At 42.1% G+C, this 15144-nt stretch overlaps 1 protein-coding gene across 1 annotated transcript in view; it reads left to right on the top strand.

The window, feature by feature from the left end:
- SIK2 (salt inducible kinase 2) overlaps nucleotides 1–15144 on the top strand; it is a 39504-nt gene that overhangs the window by 18932 nt on the left and 5428 nt on the right. Inside the window, exons 5-11 of the mRNA XM_085081934.1 lie at nucleotides 2788–2912; nucleotides 7095–7218; nucleotides 7496–7716; nucleotides 9015–9167; nucleotides 11380–11544; nucleotides 13845–14073; nucleotides 14695–14979. Of these exons, the coding sequence (XP_084938060.1) occupies nucleotides 2788–2912; nucleotides 7095–7218; nucleotides 7496–7716; nucleotides 9015–9167; nucleotides 11380–11544; nucleotides 13845–14073; nucleotides 14695–14979 (1302 nt within the window). The remainder of the gene's footprint in view (nucleotides 1–2787; nucleotides 2913–7094; nucleotides 7219–7495; nucleotides 7717–9014; nucleotides 9168–11379; nucleotides 11545–13844; nucleotides 14074–14694; nucleotides 14980–15144) is intronic.

Below are 15144 nucleotides of genomic sequence, written 5' to 3' on the forward strand. Positions count from 1 at the left end.
CTTCCACCCAGCTAAGCCCTGCCAGTTGTGCAGCTCGGGCAGGGAGCAGATCAGCTCCCAGATGTCCTTGCTGCTGAGGTCCTTCTGGTGACCAGAAATCCAAAATTATGAACCACGTGAAGTTAATAATAACATAAACCTGAGGCCTCTCTCATATCGATTCTGTTCCTTTTGCTGCTCACATTTCTTCCTGTCTCTTTTTGAAGAAATCCCCAAAGAGGTAACTTTAAATCCCAGTCTGGACAGGCAGAGAATTCCACTTTTTTCAGGAATTTTTGAAATCCTTGCATCGCCGTGCTTTCTTTCAGCTGTGCTTACAAATAAATGTTCTTGCACTTGTGGATCTGATAGGAAGATTTACGAGGGTGGCACCTGAGTAAGAGCTGCACTTCAGAGATAAAGCCTGATGTTTATCTGCTGCACTAAGAGGATGTTGAAAACCTGACAAATCCGAGATGAGTGAAGGGGAGAAAGCAGGTTTAATGACACCTACACGGAGTGGCAAAATGCTGCTGGAGAGGAGGAATTGCTGCGTGCCTCCCGAAGTATTGTCACGCTTGCCGGGCCAATTATGTGAGAAGAAAAGTCTTCTCAAAGAGAATAATGGGAATAACAATGGGGAAAAATCACAACAGAAGTCTGGCTGGGAGAGGGGAAGAGGGAAAAGAGGCTGTGATGGGGAAAAGGGGAAAAAGGAAAAAGGGCTGTGATAGGGAAAAAAGGAAAATGGAAAAGGGGCTGTGATAGGGAAAAAGGAGGAAAAGGGAAAAGGGGCTGTGATAGGGAAAAGGGGAAGAAAGGAAAAGGGAAAAGGGGCTGTGATAGGGAGAAAGGAAAAAAGGAAAAGGGGCTGTGATAGGGGAAAAGGGGAAAAAGGAAAAGGGTCTGGGATAGGGAAAAGGGGCTGTGATAGGGGGAAAAGGTGACAGAGTGATGAGGATTTGGGGTAGATGTTGTTTTTCCCCCTCAGCCCTTGCAGCTGGAGGTGTTGCAAAGCTGCAGGAGGATGAGAGGAAGGCAGCAGGGATGTTCTCCCCCGTGTTTCCTGGACGAGGCTGGAATCTGAGCTGGCCTTGGCCGCTGGCAGCCCCGGGCTGGGTGACGTCCCTGTCCCTGTGCTGTGACGCTGCTGTGACCTTCACACGGAGCCCTGGCAGCCAGCCGGGCTGTGCCAGCCGGCAGGGCTCCCTTTGATGGGGGACAAGTCCCAAAAGGTCACCCTGGGGCGGCAAGGAGTGGGGTTGCTGACCCTGATGCCATGCAGGGATTTAGGGTTCCACTCCTAGCAGGGATTCAGGGGAGTGTAAGATGTTTCCTTATAGCAAAATACGTTCATTATCCACTCCAAAGTCCTCTGCACTCCTGGTGTTCCCAAAACTCCATTTCTGAGTGATCTTGCAGAAAAATTCTCTTAAAGGGCTGCTGGAGCTTCTGCTAGGAAATCATTCCTTCCCCAGGGTCAGCAGGCAGATTCCCTCCCAGGCTGCTGCTCTAAACCAACTCCAGGCTCACTTTTCCCCCAGTCTTTGCTAAATCTCTCTGCACTGCTTTGATTCTGAGGGTTTTCTGGAGGTTCTGTAGCTCCTGTGGCACAGGCAGGGTGGATGGGGTTGGTCGGTTCAGCTGGGATCAGCACGGTGGTTATCAGCTTTTTATCTGCTGGTCAGCATTGCCACCGTCCCTCTGATGGAGGGATCTGGGGCTGAACCAACAGCCTGAGCCCTTTGTCACCACTGTGAGCTCTCCTGAGCCCTCCTTGTCACCCCTGTGAGCTCTCCTGAGCCCTTTGTCACCACTGTGAGCTCTCCTGAGCCCAGGTTGTCACCACTGTGAGCTCTTCTGAGCCCTTTGTCACCCCTGTGAGCTCTCCTGAGCCCTGCTTGTCACCCTGTCACCCAGGGCTGCTCCACTCCCAGCAGCTCCCAGCAGCATCAGCCTCTTGCTTCTGCCTTTCCACCGCCGAGTTAGCAAAATTCTGATTGATGTCAGACCTGTGTGAAGCCGTGAAAAGCAACATTTGGAAGGATTTTTTTTTTTATTTCTGGATTGGGGATTCTGGTTGGAGGCTGAGAGGGCTGCAGACAGTCCCAGGATCAGGCTTTGCTGACTCAAATCACTTTGCTTTTGCTCCTCACCACTGGGTTATAAAAATTCTGATTGATGTCAGACCATAGCTTGTCCTGTATGAAGCCATAAAATGTAAAATTTAAAAGGATTTTTGATTTGTGGTAATTTTTTCACGCTGGTGATTCCAGTTGGAGGCTGAGAGGGCTGCAGACAATCCCAGTAGCATTGTCCTTCCCAGTAAAAATCCTGCTGTTTTCCCATCTCTGTTGCTCTTGGCTCAGCTCCTTCCTCCCAGCTCCACAGCCTGGCAGAATTTGTTGTGTATCCAAGGCTGGAGAGCACCTAAGGAAAGCCCAGGAAACCTCAGATCTCAAAATGATCTCTTGGCAAGTCAATAATCTCATTTATCTGCCGTGACTGTCGGTGGTTGGATTTTAACGATGGCTGTTTGTCAACTGGTAAAACTGAGTTTATTCAAAACTCCTCCAGGTTGTGAAGGTTTTGGAATTGAATTGGTTTTGGAATTGAATTGATTTTGGAATTTAATAACTCCACAATAAGAAAACAGCAATCCAGCACCTCAACATTTTCAGTGGAATTCCCCACAAAAGGATTTGGGATGCAATCAAAGTGGACTTTCAGGCCTGAACTATGCATGTGATTATTCTTTGTGGTGAAATGGGAGCTTGGAGTGACTTTTCCTTGGATTTTTTCCCCCAGATTTTGGCTTTGGGAATTTCTACAAGAGCGGGGAGCCTCTGACAACGTGGTGTGGGAGTCCTCCCTATGCAGCCCCAGAAGTCTTTGAAGGCCAGCAGTATGAGGGACCCCAGCTGGACATTTGGGTAAAAAATCCTTTATTTTAACTTCATCCAAGTCAAATTTTAGGAAGCTGGAATGAATCTGTGATTTTTCCTAAGCTGCAGATCTGGAATGTTTTGATTTTTTTGGAAGTTTTTCCTCTTCAGGTTTATTTCTTTATTGCATCAAATGCTGCTTAACACTGCATGGAATTTGAATTCCCTGGCTGGATGAGTGAAATTTGCTTTTTTTCAGTGCATTTTAGTGTTTTAAGTGGGAATTATTGATGAGATTAAAGGGTTCTGAAGCACAGAAACCCAGGAGAGAGGGAACTGTTCTGGGAGCTGGAAATTTGCTCCTTTGTGCCCCAAAATCCTCCAGGAGCAGCTGCCTGGCTGGAGTTGGTGTCTCCATGTCTATTATTGCAATTCAAGAAGGTAGAGAGAGCAATCCCTGCTTTTCTGTAATGGAAAAAGGACTAAAAAGAACATTCTGAGAGAGCAATCCCTGCTTTTCTGCAATGGGAAAAAGACTAAAAAGAACATTCTGAGAGAGCAATCCCTGCTTTTCTGCAATGGAAAAAAAGACTAAAAAGAACATTCTGAGAAGGTGCAGAGGTTCTGTGCATCCTTCAGAGCCTGCTTTTCATTCCTAATTTGGGTTTTTTTGGGTTTTATTTTAATTTTCTGATTTTATTTTAATTTTTTATTTTAAATTCATGGCTTAAATAACCAGGGACAGGATGCGCTCTGTCCTCAGGTTAGCAGGGAGAACACTTTTAGGCCAAAAGTCACCTTTGGGGCTGCTGAGTTGGTTTGAATCCACCCCAAACTACCTTCCCAAACAAAAGTTGGTGCTTTTCCACCCTTTTATTTGTGCTGATTCTATAGACACAAGGAGGCAATGAATCCAATCCTGCTTTTCCAAAGGCTGCAGCCTTGCTGGACTCTGGGGATGGACAAACAGGGAGCAGACGTCAGCCAGGGGACTCTGATGTCAGAGGGGAATCCCTGAATTTGGCAAACATCCCTGAAATAGATCTAAAGGCCCGAAATCATTAACTGGAGCTGCCTGGCCACGCAGAAAGGGATGATAGTGCAGATAAAACCTTTATAAAAGTCTTGAAATTTCACTTAAAACCATTATAAGTGTTGATATTTCAAATAAAACCATTCTAAAAGCATTGATTTTTCACTTAAAACCATTCTAAAAGTGTTGATATTTCAGATAAAACCATTATAATCATTGATATTTCAGATAAAATCATTACAAAAGCATTGATATTTCAGCTAAAACCATTCTAAAAGAGTTGAAATTTCAGATAAAACCATTCTAAAAACGTTGATATTCCAGATAAAATCATTCCAAAAGAGTTGATAAGTCAGATAAAATCATTCTAAAAGCATTGCTATTTCAGATAAAACCATTATCAGCGTTGATATTTCAGATGAAACCATTCTAAAAGTGTTGATATTTCACTTAAAACCATTATAAAAGCGTTGATATTTCAGCTGAAACCAGTCTAAAAGCATTGATTTTTCAGATAAAACCATTATAAGCGTTGATATTCACAAAACCACAAAACAAAACAAAAAACCATTATAAGCGTTGATTTTTCAGATAAAATCTTTCTAAAATTGTTGCTATTTCACTTAAAACCATTCTAAAAGCGTTGATTTTTCAGATAAAACCATTCCAAAAACGTTGAAATTTCAGATAAAACCATTATAAAAGCGTTCATTTTTCAGATAAATCCATTCTAAGCATTGATATTTCAGAAAAACCATTATAAGCATTGAAATTTCAAATAAAACCATTCTAAAAGCGTTGAAATTTCAGATAAAAGCATTCTAAAAACGTTGATATTTCAGCTAAAACCATTCTAAAAGCATCGATTTTTCACTTAAAACCATTCTAAAAGCATTGATATTTCAGATAAAACCATTATCAGCATTGATATTTCAGATGAAACCATTCTAAAAGTGTTGATATTTCACTTAAAACCATTATAAAAACATTGATATTTCAGATAAAACCATTATAATCATTGATATTTCATATAAAACCATTCTAAAAGCATTGAAATTTCAGATAAAACCATTCTAAAAAAACCAAAAAACCACCAAAACAACAAAAAACAACAAAACAAACAAAAAAACCACAAAACATTGATATTTCAAATAAAACCATTATAAAATTGTTTATATTTCAGTTAAAACCATTCTAAAAGCATTGAAATTTCAGATATAACCATTATAAGCACTGATTTTTCAGCTAAAACCATTATAAAAACGTTGATATTTCAGTTAAAACCATTCTAAAAGTGATGAAATTTCAGATAAAACCATCCTAAAAGCATTGATATTTCACATAAAACCATTATAAGCATTGATATTTCAGATAAAACCATTGTAAAAGTGTTGATATTTCATAGAAAACCATTACAAAAGTGTTGATTTTTCAGCTAAAACCATTCCAAAAACGTTGAAATTTCATATAAAACCATTATGAGCATTGATATTTCAGCTAAAACCATTCTAAAGGCATTCATATTTCAGATAAAACCATTGTAAAAGCATTGATATTTCACTTTAAACCATTCTAAAAATGTTGATATTTCAGTTAAAACCATTCTAAAAGTGTTGATTTCACAAAACCACACAAAACAAAACACAAAACCCAAAAAAACACAAAACCACAACAACCAACAAAACCACAAGTGTTGAAATTTCACTTAAAACCATTATAATCATTGATATTTCAGCTAAAACCATTCTCAAAACATTGATTTTTCAGATAAAACCATTATAAGCATTGATATCCCAGATAAAACCATTCCATAAGCATGGATATTTCAAATAAAACCATTCTAAAAACGTTGATTTTTCAGAAAAACCATTCTAAAAGCGTTGAAATTTCAGTTAAAACCAGTCTAAAAGCATTGATATTTCAGATAAAACCATTCTAAAAATGTTGATTTTTCACTTAAAACCATTCTTAAAGTCTTGAAATTTCACTTAAAACCATTATAAGCATTGATATTGCAGATAAAACCATTCTAAAAGTGTTGAAATTTCAGCTAAAACCATTCTAAAAGCATTGATTTTTCACTTAAAACCATTCTAAAAGCATTGATATTTCAGATAAAGCTGTTATAATCGATATTTCAGATAAAATCATTACAAAAGCATTCATTTTTCAGATAAAACCATTCTAAAAGTGTTGATATTTCAGATAAAACCATTATAAAATTGTTGAAATTTCAGATAAAACCATTCTAAAAGTGTTCATATTTCAGATAAAACCATTATAAGCATTGATATTGCAGATAAAACCATTCCATAAGCATTGATATTTCAGTTAAAACCATTCTAAAAGTGTTCATATTTCAGCTAAAACCATTCTAAAAGCATTGAAATTTCAAATAAAACCATTCCATAAGCATTGATATTTCAAATAAAACCATTCTAAAAATGTTGATATTTCAGTTAAAACCATTCTAAAAGTGTTGATATTTCAGATAAAACCATTCCATAAGCATTGATATTTCAGTTAAAACCATTCTAAAAATGTTGAAATTTCAAATAAAACCATTCTAAAACCGTTGAAATTCCAGATAAAACCATTGTCATGTTCTGAGTTAAAGATTATTCAAACAGCTCTGCTGAAGGCGCTGAGCTTGCAAATCCCCAGTTCAGTTTTTGGCAGAGCTCTTTTAAAAATAATACATATATTTAATTGTAAAAATCTCTGCGTTTTCACAAAGTTTTGAGGTCAAAACCTACATTTTCTCCCTCAAAAAAACCCCAGTCTGGTGTGGTTCTCTCCTGCTATGTTTTTGGCAAGAATATTCCCACTGCCAGTGCCAATTGCTGTGCATCCTTCCAGGAATTAGCAACGGGAGGAAAACTCTTTCTGCTCACATTAAATAATCCCCTAAACTGCCTGTTCATAGGAACTCTTCCTCACAGGCTTTTGCAGGCTTTAAGTATAAAATATTACATTTTTTTACTTCGAGTTGAGGGTTGCTTTTGTGTGAGTTCAATAAAAATATCCCAAATTCCCAGCTGAAGTTTGGCTTCACTTTCCAGGTATCACCAGTGTGATATCCTTTTTTTTTTTTTTCATCTAAATCCCCAGAATTATTTCCTGTTGCAGATCTTGGTTTGCCACTGCTGGGAGCTTGGGAACTGAACTGAAAATTCCCTTTTTTTTTCCCCCCACAGAGCATGGGGGTGGTGCTGTATGTCCTGGTGTGTGGAGCTTTGCCCTTCGATGGTCCCACCCTCCCCATCCTGAGGCAGAGAGTGCTGGAGGGCAGATTCAGGATCCCTTACTTCATGTCAGAAGGTAACAGAGCTTTCACTCTCTTGGGAATTAAATTTATTCTCTTGGGAATTAATTTCTTCTCTTGGGAAGAAATTGATTCTCTTGGGAAAAAATTCTGGAATAATCTGGGCTGCAGGAGGGGAATGCCACTGTTGGCCACACCTTGAAAAAATTGAGTTTTTCTCTTCTTTAATGTGAATTTTAATCTCCTTTTGAGAGATTTCCAGCAGCAGGGAGGCAATTCCTGCTCCAGCTCACTGAGCAAGTGGATAATTCTATTTTTTTTCACCCCCACCAGAGTGTGAGCACCTGATCAGGAGGATGCTGGTCCTGGATCCCTCCAAAAGGCTGAGCATTGCTCAGATCAAGGAGCACAAGTGGATGCTGGTGGAGGTTCCTGCCCAGAGAGCAATGCTGTATCCCCCTGGGGAGGAGAATGAAGCTGCCCTTGGCGAGTACAATGAGCAGGTGCTGAGGCTGATGCACAGCCTGGGCATCGACCAGCAGAAAACTCTGGAGGTAAAGTACACTCACATGGGGAAAAATACACTGAAATGGGGGTAAAATACACTGAAATGGGGGGAAATGCACTTAAATTGTGGGAAAATACACTGAAATGGGGGTAAAATACACTCAGATGGGGAAAAAAATATACTCAGATGGGGAAAAAAATATACTCAAATGGGGATAAAATACACTGAAATGGGGGGAAAATGCACTTAAATAGGGGAAAATACACTCAAATGAGGGGAAAATAGACAGATGGGGGAAAATATATTCAGATTGGGGGAAAAATATACTCAAATGGTGGGAAAAATACACTGAAATGGGGTAAAATACACTTAAATGGGGGGAAATACTTTTAAATGGGGGTAAAATACAATTAAATGGGGGAAAATACACTCAAATGAGGGGGAAGTACACTCAGATGGGGGAAAAATATATTCAAATGGGGATAAAATACACTCAAATGAAGGGGAAATACACTCAGGGGTAAAATACACTTAAATGGGGAGAAAATACACTCAGATTGGGTAAAATACTCTCAAATTGGGGCAAAACACACTTGGTGGTAAAATACACTGAAATTGGGGGAAATACACTGAAATGGGGCAAAATGCACTCAGTGGTAAAATGACTCAAATGGGGGTAAAGTACACTTAAATGGATGGAAAATACACTGAAATAAGGATAAAATACAGTCAAATGGAGGTAAAATACACTCAAAGGGGGTAAAATACACTGAAATGGGGTGAAAATACACTCCTGAGTGGGGTTGGGTAAATCCTTACCTTGGCAGCTGGAGAGACAGGAGGGGGAATTGGAAAGTAATTTTGTTTTGTTGAGTTTTTAAGAGGGTGGCAAATAAAAATCTGAGGAAATTTTGGTTTGAGCTTCTAAGAGGGAATTTGAAAAGGAGCATGAAAGCTGAGAGCAGCTGATTGTGTCTGTCCTATCCTGAGCCATTCTCACGAGACATAAATTGATTGTGCCAAACGTAAATTGATTGTGGCAAATATAAATGGATTATGGCAAACATAAATTGATTATGGCAAACATCAAAGGATTCCCTGTGGGATTAACAGCACCCTTTGCTTCAGGATGGGAGCTCAGTCCCTCCTGCAGGTTCCCAGTGTCACCTGATGGGATTTGTGAGTTTCCCATCCATCCTGGGGATCACCACAGCTCCAAAATCAATATTTCCCCGTGCTTCCCACAGCATTCCCCTTCCCCTCTACCCCCTAAATCCCCCAAAATCCCATTTTTTCCCCCGTAAAACACAAACCACACCACCCACCTGTGCTTTTCACTCTCAGTCCCTGCAGAACAAGAGCTACAACCACTTTGCTGCCATCTATTACCTGCTGGTGGAGAGGCTGAAGTCCCACCGCAGCAGTTTCCCGGTGGAGCCGCGGCTGGACGCCAGGCAGCGCCGGCCCAGCACCATTGCTGAGCAGACCGTGGCCAAGGTGAGCTGCTCCTGCCTTTCTTCAGCCTCATTCCCATCCAGAATTGCTCCATTCCACATGAAATTCTGGATTATTCCACCTGGAGTTTTATGCTGAAGCCTGAAATGTGAATAGAGTTTGGCATTAGTGGGATTTCTGGTTTTAACCTCAACTAAAGCTCCTCCTGCTCTCCTGCCCTTGTCCAGCTTCATTCCCATCCAGAATTTATCCATTCCACGCAGGATCCTGGCTAATTCCACCTGGAGTTGTGTCTGGTGGAGTTTCATCCTAAAGCCTGAAATGTGAATAAAGTTTGGCATTAGTGGGATTTCTGGTTTTAACCTCGACTAGGGAAGGGAAAGTGCTGTGCACAGCTAACTGGAAGAAGTCTCATTTTTGAGAGTTTCAAGGCTTTTTGTTGGTGAGAAAGTTAAAGAAATGCCAGTTGTGGGGACTGTGGAGCACTTGGAATGTCTTTAATGGGATCACCAAGGAGCTGTTGAGTTTATGGAAGCTAAAATCTTCCAGGCTCTGCTTGGGTGGTGGAAGCACAGGCACTCTGAAGGGACCTGGGGAAAAGAAAAATGACTTTATGCCCTGCTGTTCCCAGTGAAATGGCAAAGAATAGGAAAGAGGGGACAAAAAAAACCATTGGTGATTAATTTCCCAGGTTAAGATGCCAATTCATTGGAGTATCTGAAGTACCTGATAGAAATGTCATTATCTTGAGCCACTTAATTGCTGAAGACTCTGAGATTTGTTCCTAAATAATGTCATTTCTCCAGGATTTGCACCACTTTTTCCCTCCCATGCCCCAATTTCCTGCACAACCTCTGTGTGCACAGAGCCAGCGTGGTGATTAATTGATCCAAGCCTTGAGGATGTCACATTTGTTTTCTCAAGAGCAGCTCTGGGTGTTCTTTCCATCCCTTCCAGGCCATGGCTGCACACTCAGGATCTTCTAATTCCCCTGATTGATCCAGCACAGCCTCTCAGGCTGCTTTTCCCTCCTCATTCCCTTCACCAGGAAAAGCCAGGAGCAGTTTATCCTGCTTTATTCCAATAATCCTGAGATTTTTATGACTTTTTTTTTTTTTAAACGTTTCTTTTGTTTCATTACACAGCCACTGTGCAGCTTTTTGATTTCTATTGATGCATCACTGGGAGCAGGAAAGGCTTGGCCTGAGATGACTCAGATTTCTCGTGGTCTCAAGTAAATATTCTCTCAGTTTCAGCCTCCTGGGTGCTCTGTGCCCAAATTCCACCTCCACTTCCAGCAGAAATCACAACCAAGCTGCTCAGCAGGGACTTTTGGATTCTGCTGAGGTGAAACTCAGCTTCAGTTATGGAAAATACAGGTTGAGGAACAGTCTGGCAAAGATGGAACTCAGGTTGAATCTCAGTTCTAGCCATAGAAAGTCCCAGTATAAAAAAAAAAAAAGATTAATTTTAGGATGTATTCAAAAAGAATTAATTTTAAGATGTAATAAAATGAGAGAACAGAGGATGGAGGAAGAAAACACCTCCTTGTCCTGAATTGCTGCCCTTCAGAGCCACATTCCCACTTTTCCCTCAGCGACATCCTCCCAAGGGCCTGGAGAATTTGTTTTCACACATGGTGGCACCACAGCTCCTGGCTAAAGCTGATTTTGGGTTCCTTTTGGCCAGGCTGGTGGTGTGGGTGCTGCACTGAACCTGAAATCCAGGTTCAAAAGCAGGGAAAGAAATCATAGTTTTGCTGATTGTGCTCTGCCTGCTTTCCCTGAGGCTCCTCTGCTCCCATCCCTCCTTCCAGACCCAACCTCTGCTCTCTTCCTCCTTCTCTTCTTCCCCACTGCAATCAGTGAAATGGGGGAAAAATACACTCAAATGGGGGAAAATACACTTCAAAAAGTCATTGCAACCTCCTGGGAATAGTCAGGGGGTTTGGTACTGAATAAAAATGGAGATTTTAGCACCAAAAAGCCCCAAACTCTGTCTGTGCTGCTGGGAATAAATCAGCTTCAACAAGTCCTGAGCTTCATGACATTTGGGCTTTGCTTGTGTGTTTTGGGGGTGGAAATGTTGGGTTTTTTTATAGTTTAAAGGCTAAGAATGTTATTCATCTCGAACCAAGGAATAAATCTCGCACTTCTGCTCTGGCAGTTTCTCCACATTGTTCAGTCCACGACTCTGGATGTTGTTTCTCCACCTCAAACCCTTCCAGCTGAAATTCCCCAATGCTGTTTTCCAGGCACAGGCTGTGGTCCCCTCGGTGAAGCTGCATTCCCAAAATCCAAGGCTGCTGCAATCTCCAGGTCTTCCCTCAGCCTCGGGAGGAGAAGCTTTTTCCTTCCCTCCCTCCAGCTGCCAGGCAGAGACAGCGTTCATGGAGGAGGAGAGGGTTGAGACACCAAAGGTACAGCTTGAAATTGGTATTTTTTGTTGTTTTGTTGGTTTTTTTTTTCCCTAGAAGTCATCACAGCTAAAAAAATATTGTTGCCTTTTAAAAGCACAGCGCTGCTTTGTGGAATTTGAGTGTTTCAGAGTTGTAGGTATTTCCCATCCTTTTTTTTCCCTGTAACTCTCCCTGGCTGTGTCTTTTTTCATCATTAATCTGCCTCCTGTTCTTTGCTGGCATTCCATTCTCACCACGTTGCATTTGGAAAGGGGGGAAAAAAAACCCAAAAAATGAGTTTCATTCCCTTGTTCTTCTCAAATTTGTTTTCAAGAGCCCTGGAGATTTTCCTTCTTCTAGAAAAGGGTGATGGATGCAGCTGGAGTGTCCAGAGGGAGCTCCAGCCTGATCCCTCCCCTTGGCCATCCCACTGAAATCCCTCAGAATCAGCATTTAGAAGGGGAAATAGCTCAAAATAATCACATTTATGAAGTATGTCACTCTCATAAAACTGTTGCTCTCCCTCTCGTGCTGCACCACGTTATAACTTGAATTTCAGCCGATTTTTTTCTGCCTGCTGCCAGCTGGGGTTTGATTTCCTGCCTTGCCACTCTGAAGGGTTTATTGCTCCCTGGTTTGTTGCTAACACCAAGAACGTGGCCCTGGCTCTCAGCACTCCTTGTGTGGTCTCTTGCAGCTGGAGAGCAAAAAGCAGTTCAAAGACAGCTGAAAAATTAACATTTCAGGCTTTGTTTTGCATCCCCCTTTTGCTTTGGAGGTGCAGTTTGGGCAGTGAGGTGTCAAGTCTCAGCTCGGTGGGGAATATTCAGATTTTTGTAGGATGTGTTCACTAAAGGTTTCCAGGCTCTGATCCCTGGAAAACTGCAGGATTTGATCTCCTTTTCTGCCACATCAGTGCAAAGCATTTCAGTGGGAAAGTCACAGATGGGCAGGAAGGTGTGCAGGAAATTAAACTGCAATTAAATTTAGAGGTAAAATCCACTAAATCAAAATAGAGGCAGCAGAGCCAGAGTTTTCCTGTGCAGGAATCATCATTTTTTCCTGGGGTTTGAACTATTTATAGCTGTTTCTTGATGCTGCTTTAAATATTTTCCTACCATATAATCTGCCTCAAGACCATTTGTTAAGAGCTGCTGTCGATGTGCAGTGAAACCCCTTTACCAAACACTCTTTCTTTTCAAAATACCAAAGAACTTGGAGGAAAATTCAGGAATGGCTCACATAAAATATAAAATATATAAAATCAGCTGCAGCAGTGCCAGGTTTTGTGCTAAAGGATTTGTGGTGTTTCATCCATATTTTACCCAGTATGATCCTATTTGTGCAGCAGGATGGGAATTACAGACCAGACACTCCAAAAACTGCAGGATGTGAGCCTAAAACCCAAATAATTTTATATGATAAAGATTGAATCAAGGTGCAGAAGGATCCATAGCAAACTGGCTTGGAGAATAAAACCAGAATTAAAATCCTGGAGGAGATTTGGATGGAAAGATCTGAATCCAAACCTGGGGGAAGCTGCCTAGAGCTTTATCAGGCTGGGAAAATCCAAAGAGGGAGATTCCCCAGCTTCTCCAGGCAACCTGTGTGTTTGCAGGGGAACAACATCAATCAAGTGCAGAATGGTGCATTTATGGAGTTATTCCTGAGCACAGCCCTGCAAGGATTCCAGACAAGGCTGGGCTTTTTCCTGGTGTTTATCTGAGCATGAGGAATGGGCACAGGAGGTGTAGGAAGGGGAGAACAGCAGTATTGTACATTCCAGAAGTATTTTATACTTGTGGCTAAGCTGGCAAGGTTTTTAATAACTTTTAAAAGAAAAAAAAGGAAAAAAAACCAGTAAAAATCTAACCCTGGAGAGCACAGAACTGTGGGAATGAGAGTGTTTAGATTTGATTTGAGCATAAAGGGAATGTCAGGAGGAAATCAGACTTGACTAACAAGTCTTGTTTAAGTGAGTTAAAGATCCCAGTTCATTCAGGCTGGAGATTTCTGGGGGGATTCTTTGGGGCCAAAATGAAGCTGGGCACAAAGCAAAACTGGGCAAAACCCAAAACTGGGTAAAAAGCAAAGCTGGGCACAAAGCAAAGCTGAGTAAAAACCAAAATTGGGCAAAAACCAAAGCTGGGCACAAAGCAAAGCTGAGTAAAAACCAAAATTGGGCAAAAAGCAAAGCTGGGCACAAAGCAAAGCTGAGTAAAAACCAAAGCTGGGCAAAAACCAAAGCTGAGTAAAAACCCAAGCTGTCCCCAAAGCCAAGCTGTCCCCAAAGCCAAGCTGTCCCCTCTCCTGTGCCCCAGGTGAACGGCTGCCTGCTGGACCCTGTGCCTCCGGTGGTGATGAGGAAAGGATGCCAATCCCTGCCTTCCAGCATGATGGAAACCTCGATTGATGAAGGGATAGAGACAGAAGGAGAGGCAGAGGAGGACTCAGCCCAGGCCTTTGCTGCTCTGCAGGCAGCAAGAGGGGGGAAGAGGAGACACACCCTGGCTGAGGTCACCAACCAGCTGGTGATGGTGCCAGGCACAGGTACAGAGCTCAGAGCTCCTTTTCTCCCTCAGTGTTCAGTCTGATTAGATGATGAGGAAAAATGTGAGGTTTTAAGAGTGATGAGTTTGAGACAAAAGGGAAAAAAAATAACAAAATGTCCCCAAATCTGCTGTAGGAACTGTAAAATCAAAGCAGCAAATGTATAGATGATAAAACTCATGTGCAACCCCAACAGCAGCTGGGAAAGTCTGGCAAATTGGCTGCTTTTTCAACTCAATGTCCCTAAATCATTCATCTCCTAAAGATGTCCTGGTGGAGAAAATTAAACCTTCTGCACTCCAAAACCAGTGAGGTGACCAAGCCGTTCAGGCTACAGGATTTATCTATGGGGAATAAAAAGCCCTAAACACTTCCCAGACAAGCCAGTGAACATCTGCAAAGGGTCTGACTGTTGCAAAATAATGCAAAAACCAGTAGCAAACCCCCATTCTGCAAATCCCCAAAACTGCATGTTTTACTTGACATTTCCTTTAGGAAACTTGATTTTTTTGGCCATTCGCTCTAAGATAGCCACTGTTGGCAGGAGCAGCTCAAGCCTGTGGCACTAATTCCCACTGCACTGGCCTTTCACCCTGCTTTTTGGTTTCTTCTTCATCCCAGGGAAAGTCTATTCCTTGGATGAGAATTCCTCCCTGGGCAGCATCGACTCGGAGTACGACATGGGCTCCACGCAGAGGGACATCAAATTCCTGGGGGACACCCCTTCCCTGAAGGAGATGGTGCTGAGCAGCCAGCAGGCAGCCAGGGTGAGCCCTCCTTTCCTGGGGCTCAGGCCTGCCAACCCAGCCATGCAGGCGCTGAGCTCCCAAAAACGCGAGGCTCACAATCGCTCCCCGGTCAGCTTCCGCGAGGGACGCCGAGCCTCCGACACCTCGCTCACCCAAGGTACCTCTGCAGCCTGAAGGACTCTTATTAATTATCTCTTTTAATCATCATGACACCCAGGCAGGGCAGGAAGTGCCCTCTGTGCACAGCAGCCACGCTGTGGGTTGGTTATCACCCAGCTTATCTCGTGTTTCCTCTGCTAACCAGAAAATTGATTTTCTTGGT

This window comes from Lichenostomus cassidix, chromosome 24, assembly GCF_008360975.1.
Source record: "Lichenostomus cassidix isolate B80296 chromosome 24, HeHo_3.0, whole genome shotgun sequence".
NCBI classification, from domain to species: domain Eukaryota; kingdom Metazoa; phylum Chordata; class Aves; order Passeriformes; family Meliphagidae; genus Lichenostomus; species Lichenostomus cassidix.